General features: G+C 46.4%; 1 protein-coding gene across 1 annotated transcript in view; it reads right to left on the bottom strand.

Moving 5' to 3' along the window:
• Window positions 1-14,344, bottom strand: part of plod3 (procollagen-lysine, 2-oxoglutarate 5-dioxygenase 3) — an 83,807-nt gene that overhangs the window by 32,398 nt on the left and 37,065 nt on the right. The window contains exon 11 of the mRNA XM_084194306.1: window positions 1,218-1,343. Within this exon, the coding sequence (XP_084050432.1) occupies window positions 1,218-1,343 (126 nt within the window). The remainder of the gene's footprint in view (window positions 1-1,217; window positions 1,344-14,344) is intronic.

Here is a 14,344-nt window from a genome sequence, read left to right as displayed (position 1 = left end):
TGTCAAAAGCCGCACTGAAGTCTAACAAAACAGCCCCCACAATCATTTTATCATAAATTATCATAAATTTCTATATAAGGTTATACAGAGAACATATATAATATATAGAGTTATATAGAGAACATATATAATATATAGGATTATATAGGGTTAACATATAGAATATATAGGGTTATATAGAGAACATATATAATATATAGGATTATATAGAGAACATTTATAATATATAGGGTTATATAGAGAACATATATAATATATAGGGTTATATGGAGAACATATAGAATATATAGGGTTATATAGAGAACATATAGAATATATAGGGTTGTATAGAGAACATATATAATATATAGGGTTATATAGAGAACATCTAGTATATATAGGGTTATATAGAGAACATCTATAATATATATGGTTATATTGGGTTAACATCTATAATATATAGGGTTATATAGAGAACATATAGAATATATAGGGTTATATAGAGAACATATAGAATATATAGGGTTGTATAGGGTTAACATATATAATATATAGGGTTATATAGAGAACATATATAATATATAGGGTTATATAGAGAACATCTAGTATATATAGGATTATATAGAGAACATATATAATATATAGGGTTGTATCGAGAACATATATAATATATAGGGTTATATAGAGAACATCTAGTATATATAGGGTTATATAGAGAACATATATAATATATAGGGTTATATAGAGAACATTATAATATATAGGGTTATATTGGGTTAACATATAATATATAGGGTTATATAGAGAACATATATAATATATAGGGTTATATAGAGAACATATAGAATATATAGGGTTATATAGAGAACATCTATAATATATAGGGTTATATAGAGAACATATAGAATGTATAGGGTTATATAGAGAACATATAGAATGTATAGGGTTATATAGAGAACATCTATAATATATAGGGTTATATAGAGAACATATAGAATATATAGGGTTATATAGAGAACATCTATAATATATAGGGTTATATAGAGAACATCTATAATATATAGGGTTATATAGAGAACATATAGAATGTATAGGGTTATATAGAGAACATCTATAATATATAGGGTTATATAGAGAACATATAGAATGTATAGGGTTATATAGAGAACATATATAATATATAGGGTTATATAGAGAACATATAGAATGTATAGGGTTAACATATAGAATATACTCACACTCTCTTGCCCTGCACGATGTCAATGTAGTCTTCAGATCGAGAGTAGAACCCCTCAGGACTCAGAGCTCCCCAGAAGTTAGACCACAGTTTCCCATGTCTGGACAACATGGGGGCTATCACTGGCCTGGAGATAAAGACAGAGGGTCAGATGGACCATACTATCACTGGCCTGGAGATAAAGACAGAGGGTTAGATGGACCATACTATCACTGGCCTGGAGATAAAGACAGAGGGTTAACCATACTATCACTGGCCTGGAGATAAAGACAGAGGGTTAGATGGACCATACCATCACTGGCCTGGAGATAAAGACAGAGGGTCAGATGGACCATACTATCACTGGCCTGGAGATAAAGACAGAGGGTTAGATGGACCATACTATCACTGGCCTGGAGATAAAGACAGAGGGTTAGATGGACCATACTATCACTGGCCTGGAGATAAAGACAGAGGGTTAGATGGACCATACCATCACTGGCCTGGAGATAAAGACAGAGGGTTAGATGGACCATACTATCACTGGCCTGGAGATAAAGACAGAGGGTTAACCATACCATCACTGGCCTGGAGATAAAGACAGAGGGTTAGATGGACCATACTATCACTGGCCTGGAGATAAAGACAGAGGGTTAACCATACCATCACTGGCCTGGAGATAAAGACAGAGGGTCAGATGGACCATACTATCACTGGCCTGGAGATAAAGACAGAGGGTTAGATGGACCATACTATCACTGGCCTGGAGATAAAGACAGAGGGTCAGATGGACCATACTATCACTGGCCTGGAGATAAAGACTGAGGGTTAGATGGACCATACTATCACTGGCCTGGAGATAAAGACAGAGGGTCAGATGGACCATACTATCACTGGCCTGGAGATAAAGACAGAGGGTTAGATGGACCATACTATCACTGGCCTGGAGATAAAGACAGAGGGTTAACCATACTATCACTGGCCTGAAAATAAAGACAGAGGGTTAGATGGACCATACTATCACTGGCCTGGAGATAAAGACAGAGGGTTAGATGGACCATACTATCACTGGCCTGGAGATAAAGACAGAGGGTTAGGGCATAGGGTTTAGGGTTTAGGGTGTTAGATATAATTAGGTAGGGTTAGATAAACAGCGCCTTCAGACAGTATTCACAACCCTTGACTTTTTCCACATGTTGTTGTTTTACAGGCTGAACTTAAAATGGATTAAATGTAGATGTTGTGTCACTGGCCTATACACAATACCCCATAATGTCAAAGCGGAATTATGTTTTGAGAATGTTTTACAACTTAATAAAAATTGAAAGCTGAAATGTCTTGAGTCAGTAAGTATTCAACTCCTCGACCCCATCCCCTCCTCCCTTCTCCAGACCATTTCTGTAGACCTTCTCCCATTCCTCACTTCCCTCATCAACTCATCCCTGACCACTGGCTTCGTCCCCTCTGACTTCAAAATGGCCCATGTCGCTCCCCTCCTCAAGAAACCAACAACTACAGACCTGTATCCCTTCTTTTTTTTCTTTCTAAAACACTTGAGCTGCTGTCTCTGATCAACTTTCTCTATCTCTCTCAGAACATTCAAAGACCTCTCCATCAAGGTTGACAACTCCATTGTTTCCTCCTCCCAGAGTGCAAAGAACCTTGGCATGACCTTGGACAACACCCTGTCGTTCTCTGTAAACATCAAAGCAGTGACCCGCTCCTGCAGGTTCATGCTCTACAACATCCGTAGAGTACGACCCTACCTCACACAGGAAGTGGTGCAGGTCCTAATCCAGGCACTTGTCATCTCCCATCTGGATTACTGCAACTCGCTGTTGGCTGGGCTCCCTGCTTGTGCCATCAAACCCCTGCAACTTATCCAGAACGCTGCAGCCCGCCCGGTGTTCAACCTTCAAGTTCTCTCATGTTACCCTGCTCCTCTGCACACTCCACTGGCTTCCAGTTGAAGCTCACATCCACTGCAATACCATGGTGCTTACCTACGGAGCAGCAAGAGGAACTGCCCCTCCCTACCTTCAGGCTATGCTCAAACCCTACACCCCAACCAGAGCACTCCGTTCTGCCACCTCTTGGCCCTCCCACCCCTACAGGAGGTCAGCTCCTGCTCAGCCCAGTCCCAGCTCTGGATAAGAGCATCTGCTAAATGACTAAAATGTAAATGTTATGGCAAGCCTAAATAAGTTCAGGAGTGAAAATGTGCTTAACAAGTCACATAATAAGTTGCATGGACTTGTGTGTAATAATAGTGTTTAACATGATTTTTGAATGACTTCCTCATCTCTGTACCCCTCACAGTCTCTCAGTCGAGCAGTGAATTTCAAACACAGATTCAACCACAAAGACCAGGGAGGTTTTCCAATGCCTCGCAAAGAAGAGCACCCATTGGTAGATGGGTAAAAATGTAAAAAGCAGACATTGAATATCCCTTTGAGCATGGTGAAGTTATTAATTACACTTTGGTCAATACACCCAGTCGCTACAAAAATACAGGCGTCCTTCCTAACTCAGTTGCCGGAGAGGAAGGAAACCACTCAGGGATTTCACCATGAGGCCAATGGTGACTTTAAAACAGTTACTGAGTTTATTGGCTGTGATAGGAGAAAACTAAGGATGGATCAACAACATTGTAGTTACTCCACAACACTAACCTAATTGACAGAGTGAAAAGAAGGAAGCCTGTACAGAATAAAAATATTCCAAAACATGCATCCTGTTTGCATTAAGGCACTAAAGTAATACTTCAAAAAATGCAGCAAAGCAATTAACTTTTTGTCCTGAATACTGAGAACCACTCTCCATATTTTCAAGCATAGTGGTGGCTGCATCATGTTATGAGTATAATTGTCATCGTTAAGGACTGGGGAGTGTTTCAGGATATAAAATAAATGGAATAGAGCTAAGCACAGGCAGAATCCTAGAGGAAAACCTGGTTCATTCTGCTGTCCACCAGACACTGGGAGACTAGAGGAAACCCTGGTCCAGTCTGCTGTCCACCAGACACTGGGAGACTAGAGGAAACCCTGGTCCAGTCTGCTGTCCACCAGACACTGGGAGACTAGAAGCTCCAGGGGGTATCTGATTTTAAGTACCTTGGCATCATACTTGATTCCAACCTCTCTTTTAAAAAGCATGTGAAAAAGGTAATTCAAATAACCAAATTCAACCTAGCTAATTTCCGATTTATACGAAATTGTTTGACTACAGAGGTAGCAAAACTGTACTTCAAATCTATGATACTACCCCACTTAACATACTGCTTGACTAGTTGGGCCCAAGCTTGCTGTACAACAGTAAGACCTATTCAGTCTGTCTACAAACAGGCTCTCAAAGTGCTTGATAGGAAGCCCAATAGCCATCATCACTGTCACATCCTTAGAAAGCATGAGCTCCTGAGTTGGGAAAATCTTGTGCAATACACCGATGCATGTCTTGTATTCAAGATCCTAAATGGCTTGGCTCCCCCTCCACTCAGTATTTTTGTTAAACAGAAAACCCAAACATATGGCAGCAGATCCACAAGGTCTGCCATGAGAGGTGACTGTGTAGTTCCCCTAAGGAAAAGCACCTTTAGTAAATCCGCTTTTTCTGTGAGAGCTTCCCATGTCTGGAATACACTGCCATCAGACACACACAACTGCACCACATATCACACTTTCACAAAATGCTTGAAGACATGGCTAAAGGTCAATCAGATTTGTGAACATGGTCCCTAGCTGTGTGTTGCCGCTTTCCATGTCTGTTGTCTGTAACTTGTGAGGTGTGGAAACATTTTGTTGCTTTTATGAATTTTGTCTTGCTGCTTTTTGTTCTATGTTGCTCGGTCTGTATGCTACGTCTTGCTTGTCCTATGTTGCTATGTCTGTATGCTATGTCTTGTTCTATGTTGTTATTGTCTATATTGTAATTGTTTTTAATAACCTGCCCAGGGACTGCGGTTGAAAATTAGCCGGCTGGCTAAAACCGGCACTTTTACTGAAACGTTGATTAATGTGCACTGTCCCTGTAAAAATAAACTCAAACTCAAACTCAAACTAGAGGAAACCCTGGTTCAGTCTGTTGTCCACCAGACACTGGGAGACTAGAGGAAACCCTGGTTCAGTCTGCTGTCCACCAGACACTGGGAGACTAGAGGAAACCCTGGTTCAGTCTGCTGTCCACCAGACACTGGGAGACTAGAGGAAACCCTGGTTCCGTCTGCTGTCTGGGAGACTAGAGGAAACCCTGGTTCAGTCTGCTGTCCACCAGACACTGGGAGACTAGAGGAAACCCTGGTTCAGTCTGCTTTCCCCCAGACACTGGGAGACTAGAGGAAACCCTGGTTCAGTCTGCTGTCCACCAGACACTGGGAGACTAGAGGAAACCCTGGTTCAGTCTGCTGTCCACCAGACACTGGGAGACTAGAGGAAACCCTGGTTCAGTCTGCTGTCCACCAGACACTGGGAGACTAGAGGAAACCCTGGTTCCGTCTGCTTTCCACCAGACACTGGGAGACTAGAGGAAACCCTGGTTCAGTCTGCTGTCCACCAGACACTGGGAGACTAGAGGAAACCCTGGTTCAGTCTGCTGTCCACCAGACACTGGGAGACTAGAGGAAACCCTGGTTCAGTCTGCTGTCCACCAGACACTGGGAGACTAGAGGAAACCCTGGTCCAGTCTGCTGTCCACCAGACACTGGGAGACTAGAGGAAACCCTGGTCCAGTCTGCTGTCCACCAGACACTGGGAGACTAGAGGAAACCCTGGTCCAGTCTGCTGTCCACCAGACACTGGGAGACTAGAGGAAACCCTGGTTCAGTCTGCTGTCCACCAGACACTGGGAGACTAGAGGAAACCCTGGTTCAGTCTGCTGTCCACCAGACACTGGGAGACTAGAGGAAACCCTGGTTCAGTCTGCTGTCCACCAGACACTGGGAGACTAGAGGAAACCCTGGTTCAGTCTGCTGTCCACCAGACACTGGGAGACTAGAGGAAACCCTGGTTCAGTCTGCTGTCCACCAGACACTGGGAGACTAGAGGAAACCCTGGTCCAGTCTGCTGTCCACCAGACACTGGGAGACTAGAGGAAACCCTGGTCCAGTCTGCTGTCCACCAGACACTGGGAGACTAGAGGAAACCCTGGTCCAGTCTGCTGTCCACCAGACACTGGGAGACTAGAGGAAACCCTGGTTCAGTCTGCTGTCCACCAGACACTGGGAGACTAGAGGAAACCCTGGTTCAGTCTGCTGTCCACCAGACACTGGGAGATGAATTCACCTTTCAGCAGGACAATAACCTAAAACACAAGGCCAAATCTACACTGGAGTTGCTTACCAAGAAGACAGTGAATGTTCTTGAATGGCCGAGTCACAGTTTTGACTTAAATCTACTTTAGAATCTATGGCAAGACCTGAAAATGGATGTCTTGCAATGATCAACAATCAATTTGACAGAGCTTAAAGAATTTTGAAATAAAAGAATGGGCAAATGTTCTAGAATCCAGGTGTGGAACGCTCTTAGTGACTCCCAGCTTTAATCGCTGCGAAAGGAGCTTGTACAAAGTACTGACTCAGGGGTGTGAATACTTATGGAAATGAGATATGTCTGTGTTTAATATTCAATACATTTATAAAAACATGTTTTCACTTTGTCATTATAGGGTATTGTGTATAAATGAGTGAGAAAAACCTATTGAATCCATTTTGAATTCCGGCTGTAAAAACAGAATGTGGAATAAGTCAAAGGGTATTAATACTTTCTGAACGCACGATGACAACATCAGGGTTAGTATGTAGGGTGTAGTCTGTAGGGTGTCGTCTGTAGGGTGCATTCTGTAGGGTGTAGTCTGTAGTGTGTAGGGTGGAGGGTGTAGTCTGTAGGGTGTCGTCTGTAGGGTGCATTCTGTAGGGTGCAGTCTGTAGTGTGTAGGGTGGAGGGTGTAGTCTGTAGGGTGTCGTCTGTAGGGTGCATTCTGTAGGGTGCAGTCTGTAGTGTGTAGGGTGGAGGGTGTAGTCTGTAGGGTGTCGTCTGTAGGGTGCATTCTGTAGGGTGCAGTCTGTAGTGTGTAGGGTGGAGGGTGTAGTCTGTAGGGTGTCGTCTGTAGGGTGTCGTCTGTATTATGTAGTCTGTAGGGTGTCGTCTGTAGGGTGTAGGGTGTAGTGTGTAGGGTGTAGTCTGTAGGGTGTAGGGTGTAGTCTGTAGGGTGTAGTCTATAGGGTGTAGTATGTAGTGTGTAGTCTGTAGGGTGTAGTCTGTAGGGTGTAGTCTGTAGGGTGTAGTCTATAGGGTGTAGTCTATAGGGTGTAGTATGTAGTGTGTAGTCTGTAGGGTGTAGTCTATAGGGTGTAGTCTGTAGGGTGTAGTATGTAGGGTGTAGTATGTAGTGTGTAGTCTGTAGGGTGTAGGGTGTAGTCTGTAGGGTGTAGTCTATAGGGTGTAGTATGTAGTGTGTAGTCTGTAGTCTGTAGGGTGTAGTCTGTAGGATGTAGTCTGTAGGGTGTAGTCTGTAGGGTGTAGTCTGTAGGGTGTAGTCTGTAGGGTGTAGTCTGTAGTCTGTAGGGTGTAGTCTGTAGGGTGTAGTCTGTAGTCTGTAGGGTGTAGGGTGTAGTCTGTAGGGTGTTGTCTGTAGGGTGCATTCTGTAGGGTGCAGTCTGTAGTGTGTAGGGTGGAGGGTGTAGTCTGTAGGGTGTCGTCTGAAGGGTGTCGTCTGTATTATGTAGTCTGTAGGGTGTAGGGTGTAGTGTGTAGGGTGTAGTATGTAGTGTGTAGTCTGTAGGGTGTAGGGTGTAGTCTGTAGGGTGTAGTCTATAGGGTGTAGTATGTAGTGTGTAGTATGTAGTGTGTAGTCTGTAGGGTGTAGTCTGTAGGGTGTAGGGTGTAGGGTGTAGTCTGTAGGGTGTAGTCTGTAGGGTGTAGTCTGTAGGGTGTAGTCTATAGGGTGTAGTATGTAGTGTGTAGTCTGTAGGGTGTAGTCTGTAGGGTGTAGGGTGTAGTCTGTAGTCTGTAGTCTATAGGGTGTAGTCTATAGGGTGTAGTATGTAGTCTGTAGGGTGTAGTCTGTAGGGTGTAGGGTGTAGTCTGTAGGGTGTAGTCTGTAGGGTGTAGGGTGTAGTCTATAGGGTGTAGTCTATAGGGTGTAGTATGTAGTGTGTAGTCTGTAGGGTGTAGTCTGTAGGGTGTAGGGTGTAGTCTGTAGGGTGTAGTCTGTAGGGTGTAGTCTGTAGGGTGTAGTCTGTAGGGTGTAGTCTGTAGTCTGTAGGGTGTAGTCTGTAGTCTGTAGGGTGTAGGGTGTAGTCTGTAGGGTGTAGTCTGTAGGGTGTAGTCTGTAGGGTGTAGTCTATAGGGTGTAGTCTATAGGGTGTAGTATGTAGTGTGTAGTCTGTAGGGTGTCGTCTGTAGGGTGTAGGGTGTAGTGTGTAGGGTGTAGTCTGTAGGGTGTAGGGTGTAGTCTGTAGGGTGTAGTCTATAGGGTGTAGTATGTAGTGTGTAGTCTGTAGGGTGTAGTCTGTAGGGTGTAGGGTGTAGTCTGTAGTCTGTAGGGTGTAGTCTATAGGGTGTAGTATATAGGGTGTAGTATGTAGTGTGTAGTCTGTAGGGTGTAGTCTATAGGGTGTAGTCTGTAGGGTGTAGTATGTAGGGTGTAGTATGTAGTGTGTAGTCTGTAGGGTGTAGGGTGTAGTCTGTAGGGTGTAGTCTATAGGGTGTAGTATGTAGTGTGTAGTCTGTAGTCTGTAGGGTGTAGTCTGTAGGGTGTAGTCTGTAGGGTGTAGTCTGTAGGGTGTAGTCTGTAGGGTGTAGTCTGTAGGGTGTAGTCTGTAGTCTGTAGGGTGTAGTCTGTAGGGTGTAGTCTGTAGTCTGTAGGGTGTAGGGTGTAGTCTGTAGGGTGTCGTCTGTAGGGTGCATTCTGTAGGGTGCAGTCTGTAGTGTGTAGGGTGGAGGGTGTAGTCTGTAGGGTGTCGTCTGTAGGGTGTCGTCTGTATTATGTAGTCTGTAGGGTGTAGGGTGTAGTGTGTAGTATGTAGTGTGTAGTCTGTAGGGTGTAGGGTGTAGTCTGTAGGGTGTAGTCTATAGGGTGTAGTATGTAGTGTGTAGTCTGTAGGGTGTAGTCTGTAGGGTGTAGTCTGTAGGGTGTAGTCTGTAGGGTGTAGTCTGTAGGGTGTAGTCTGTAGGGTGTAGTCTATAGGGTGTAGTCTGTAGGGTGTAGTCTGTAGGGTGTAGGGTGTAGTCTGTAGTCTGTAGGGTGTAGTCTATAGGGTGTAGTCTATAGGGTGTAGTATGTAGTCTGTAGGGTGTAGTCTGTAGGGTGTAGGGTGTAGTCTGTAGGGTGTAGTCTGTAGGGTGTAGTCTGTAGGGTGTAGTCTATAGGGTGTAGTATGTAGGGTGTAGTCTGTAGGGTGTAGTCTGTAGGGTGTAGGGTGTAGTCTGTAGGGTGTAGTCTGTAGGGTGTAGTCTCTAGTCTGTAGGGTGTAGTCTGTAGTCTGTAGGGTGTAGTCTGTAGTCTGTAGGGTGTAGGGTGTAGTCTGTAGGGTGTAGTCTGTAGGGTGTAGTCTGTAGGGTGTAGGGCAGGGTTCTTCAATTCCGGTCCTGGAGGGCTGAAACACCTCTGTTTTTCATCCTCTCCTTCTAATCAGGGGCTAATTCAGACCTGGGACACCAGGTGAGTGCAATTAACTACCAGGTAGAAATAAAAAACAGAAGTGTTTCGGCCCTCCAGGACCGGAATTGAAGAACCCTGGTGTAGGGTGTAGTCTGTAGGGTGTAGTGTGTAGGGTGTAGTCTGTAGTCTGTAGTGTGTAGTCTGTAGGGTGTAGTCTGTAGTCTGTAGGGTGTAGTCTGTAGGGTGTAGTCTGTATTATGTAGTGTGTAGTCTGTAGTATGTAGGGTGTAGTCTGTATGGTGTAGTCTGTAGTCTGTAGTCTGTAGGGTGCAGTCGGTAGGGTGCAGTCTGTAGTGTGTAGTCTGTAGGGTGCAGTCTGAAGGGTGCAGTCTGTAGGGTGCAGTCTGTAGGGTGTATTATGTAGTCTGTAGGGTGTAGTGTGTATTATGTAGTCTGTAGTGTGTAGTCTGTAGGGTGTAGTCTGTATTATGTAGTGTGTAGGGTGTAGTCTGTATTATGTAGTGTGTAGGGTGTAGTGTGTAGGGTGTATTATGTAGTCTGTAGGGTGTATTATGTAGTGTGTAGTCTGTATTATGTAGTGTGTAGGGTGTAGTGTGTAGGGTGTAGTCTGTAGGGTGTAGTCTGTAGTGTGTAGGGTGTAGTGTGTAGGGTGTAGTCTGTAGGGTGTAGTGTGTAGTCTGTAGGGTGTAGTATGTAGGGTGTAGTCTGTAGGGTGTAGTCTGTAGGGTGCAGTCTGTAGGGTGTAGTCTGTAGGGTGTAGTGTGTAGGGTGTAGTCTGTAGGGTGTAGTCTGTAGTCTGTAGGGTGTAGTGTGTAGGGTGTAGTCTGTAGGGTGTAGTCTATAGGGTGTAGTATGTAGTGTGTAGTCTGTAGGGTGTAGTCTGTAGGGTGTAGGGTGTAGTCTATAGGGTGTAGTCTGTAGGGTGTAGTCTGTAGGGTGTAGGGTGCAGTCTGTAGGGTGTAGTGTGTAGGGTGTAGTCTGTAGGGTGCAGTCTGAAGGGTGTAGTCTGTAGGGTGCAGTCTGTAGGGTGCAGTCTGTAGGGTGCAGTCTGTAGGGTGCAGTCTGTAGGGTGTAGTCTGTAGGGTGCAGTCTGTAGGGTGTAGTGTATAGGGTGTAGGGTGCAGTCTGAAGGGTGCAGTCTGTAGGGTGCAGTCTGTAGGGTGTAGTCTGTAGGGTGCAGTCTGTATGGTGTAGGGTGCAGTCTGTAGGGTGCAGTCTGTAGGGTGCAGTCTGTAGGGTGCAGTCTGTAGGGTGTAGGGTGTAGTCTGTAGGGTGTAGTCTGTAGGGTGCAGTCTGTAGGGTGCAGTCTGTAGGGTGTAGGGTGCAGTCTGTAGGGTGTAGTCTGTAGGGTGCAGTCTGTAGGGTGCAGTCTGTAGGGTGCAGTCTGTAGGGTGTAGTCTGTAGGGTGTAGGGTGCAGTCTGTAGGGTGTAGGGTTTAGTCTGTAGGGTGCAGTCTGTAGGGTGCAGTCTGTAGGGTGTAGTCTGTAGGGTGCAGTCTGTAGGGTGCAGTCTGTAGGGTGCAGTCTGTAGGGTGCAGTCTGTAGGGTGCAGTCTGTAGGGTGTAGGGTGCAGTCTGTAGGGTGTAGTCTGTAGGGTGTAGGGTGCAGTCTGTAGGGTATAGGGCAGTCTGTAGGGTGTAGGGTGCAGTCTGTAGGGTGTAGTCTGTAGGGTGCAGTCTGTAGGGTGCAGTCTGTAGGGTGTAGTCTGTAGGGTGCAGTCTGTAGGGTGCAGTCTGTAGGGTGCAGTGTGTAGTGTGTAGTCTGTAGGGTGCAGTCTGTAGTGTGTAGTCTGTAGGGTGCAGTCTGTAGGGTGTAGGTTGCAGCCTGTAGGGTGCAGTCTGTAGTGTGTAGTCTGTAGGGTGCAGTCTGTAGGGTGCAGTCTGTAGGGTGCAGTCTGTAGGGTGGAGTCTGTAGGGTGCAGTCTGTAGGGTGTAGTCTGTAGGGTGCAGTCTGTAGGGTGCAGTCTGTAGTGTGTAGTGTGTAGGGTGCAGTCTGTAGTGTGTAGTCTGTAGGGTGCAGTCTAGGGTGTAGGGTGCAGTCTGTAGGGTGCAGTCTGTAGGGTTCAGTCTGTAGTGTGTAGTCTGTAGGGTGCAGTCTGTAGGGTGTAGTCTGTAGTCTGTAGGGTGCAGTCTGTAGGGTGTAGTCTGTAGGGTGTAGTCTGTAGGGTGCAGTCTGTAGGGTGTAGTCTGTAAGGTGCAGTCTGTAGGGTGTAGTCTGTAGGGTGCAGTCTGTAGGGTGTAGGGTGTAGTCTGTAGGGTGCAGTCTGTAGGGTGTAGGGTGCAGTCTGTAGGGTGCAGTCTGTAGGGTGTAGTCTGTAGGGTGCAGTCTGTAGGGTGCAGTCTGTAGGGTGTAGGGTGCAGTCTGTAGGTTGCAGTCTGTAGGGTGCAGTCTGTAGGGTGTAGTCTGTAGGGTGCAGTCTGTAGGGTGTAGGGTGCAGTCTGTAGGGTGTAGTCTGTAGGGTGCAGTCTGTAGGGTGCAGTCTGTAGGGTGCAGTCTGTAGGGTGTAGTCTGTAGGGTGTAGGGTGCAGTCTGTAGGGTGTAGTCTATAGGGTGTAGTCTATAGGGTGTAGTCTGTAGGGTGTAGTCTGTAGTCTGTAGGGTGCAGTCTGTAGGGTGCAGTCTGTAGGGTGTAGTCTGTAGGGTGCAGTCTGTAGGGTGTAGGGTGCAGTCTGTAGGGTGTAGTCTGTAGGGTGCAGTCTGTAGGGTGTAGTCTGTAGGGTGCAGTCTGTAGGGTGTAGGGTGCAGTCTGTAGGGTGTAGTCTATAGGGTGTAGTCTATAGGGTGTAGTCTGTAGGGTGTAGTCTGTAGTCTGTAGGGTGCAGTCTGTAGGGTGTAGTCTGTAGTCTGTAGGGTGTAGTCTGTAGGGTGCAGTCTGTAGGGTGTAGGGTGTAGTCTGTAGGGTGCAGTCTGTAGGGTGTAGGGTGCAGTCTGTAGGGTGTAGTCTGTAGGGTGCAGTCTGTAGGGTGCAGTCTGTAGGGTGTAGGGTGCAGTCTGTAGGTTGCAGTCTGTAGGGTGCAGTCTGTAGGGTGTAGTCTGTAGGGTGCAGTCTGTAGGGTGTAGGGTGCAGTCTGTAGGGTGTAGTCTGTAGGGTGCAGTCTGTAGGGTGCAGTCTGTAGGGTGCAGTCTGTAGGGTGTAGTCTGTAGGGTGTAGGGTGCAGTCTGTAGGGTGTAGTCTATAGGGTGTAGTCTATAGGGTGTAGTCTATAGGGTGTAGTCTGTAGTCTGTAGGGTGCAGTCTGTAGGGTGTAGTCTGTAGGGTGCAGTCTGTAGGGTGTAGTCTGTAGGGTGTAGTCTGTAGGGTGCAGTCTGTAGGGTGTAGTCTGTAGGGTGCAGTCTGTAGGGTGTAGTCTGTAGGGTGTAGTCTGTAGGGTGTAGTCTGTAGGGTGCAGTCTGTAGGGTGCAGTCTGTAGGGTGTAGTCTGTAGGGTGTAGTCTGTAGGGTGTAGGGTGTAGTCTGTAGGGTGTAGTCTGTAGTCTGTAGGGTGTAGTCTGTAGGGTGTAGTCTGTAGGGTGTAGTCTGTAGGGTGTAGGGTGTAGTCTGTAGGGTGTAGTCTGTAGTCTGTAGGGTGTAGTCTGTAGGGTGTAGTCTGTAGGGTGTAGGGTGTAGTCTGTAGGGTGTAGTCTGTAGGGTGTAGGGTGTAGTCTGTAGTCTGTAGGGTGTAGGGTGCAGTCTGTAGGGTGTAGTCTGTAGGGTGTAGTCTGTAGGGTGTAGGGTGTAGTCTGTAGGGTGTAGTCTGTAGTCTGTAGGGTGTAGTCTGTAGGGTGTAGTCTGTAGGGTGTAGGGTGTAGTCTGTAGGGTGTAGTCTGTAGGGTGTAGGGTGTAGTCTGTAGGGTGTAGTCTGTAGGGTGTAGGGTGCAGTCTGTAGGGTGTAGTCTATAGGGTGTAGTCTGTAGTCTGTAGGGTGCAGTCTGTAGGGTGTAGTCTGTAGGGTGCAGTCTGTAGGGTGTAGTCTGTAGGGTGTAGTCTGTAGGGTGTAGGGTGTAGTCTGTAGGGTGCAGTCTGTAGGGTGTAGTCTGTAGTGTGTAGTCTGTAGGGTGCAGTCTGTAGGGTGTAGTCTGTAGGGTGCAGTCTGTAGTCTGTAGGGTGTAGTCTGTATGGTGCAGTCTGTAGGGTGTAGTCTATAGGGTGCAGTCTGTAGTCTGTAGGGTGTAGTCTGTAGGGTGTAGTCTGTAGGGTGCAGTCTGTAGGGTGCAGTCTGTAGGGTGCAGTCTGTAGTCTGTAGTGTGTAGGGTGTAGGGTATAGGGTGTAGGGTGCAGTCTGTAGGGTGTAGTCTGTAGGGTGTAGTATGTAGTCTGTAGGGTGTAGTCTGTAGGGTGTAGTGTGTAGTCTGTAGGGTGTAGGGTATAGGGTGTAGGGTATAGGGTGTAGTCTGTATGGTGTAGTCTGTAGGGTGTAGTCTGTAGGGTGTAGGGTGTAGTCTGTAGGGTGTAGTATGTAGGGTGTAGTCTGTAGTGTGTAGGGTATAAGCCAACTGAGAGACCTGAGCCCTAGGACCATACGTCGGGACTACCGGCCGTGGTGACTCCTTGCTGT

This window comes from Coregonus lavaretus (assembly GCF_964263955.1).
Source record: "Coregonus lavaretus genome assembly, contig: HAP1_SCAFFOLD_809, whole genome shotgun sequence".
Taxonomy (NCBI): domain Eukaryota; kingdom Metazoa; phylum Chordata; class Actinopteri; order Salmoniformes; family Salmonidae; genus Coregonus; species Coregonus lavaretus.
Note: the sequence above shows the minus strand (reverse complement) of the source record. Positions and strands in the feature narration are given on the sequence as shown.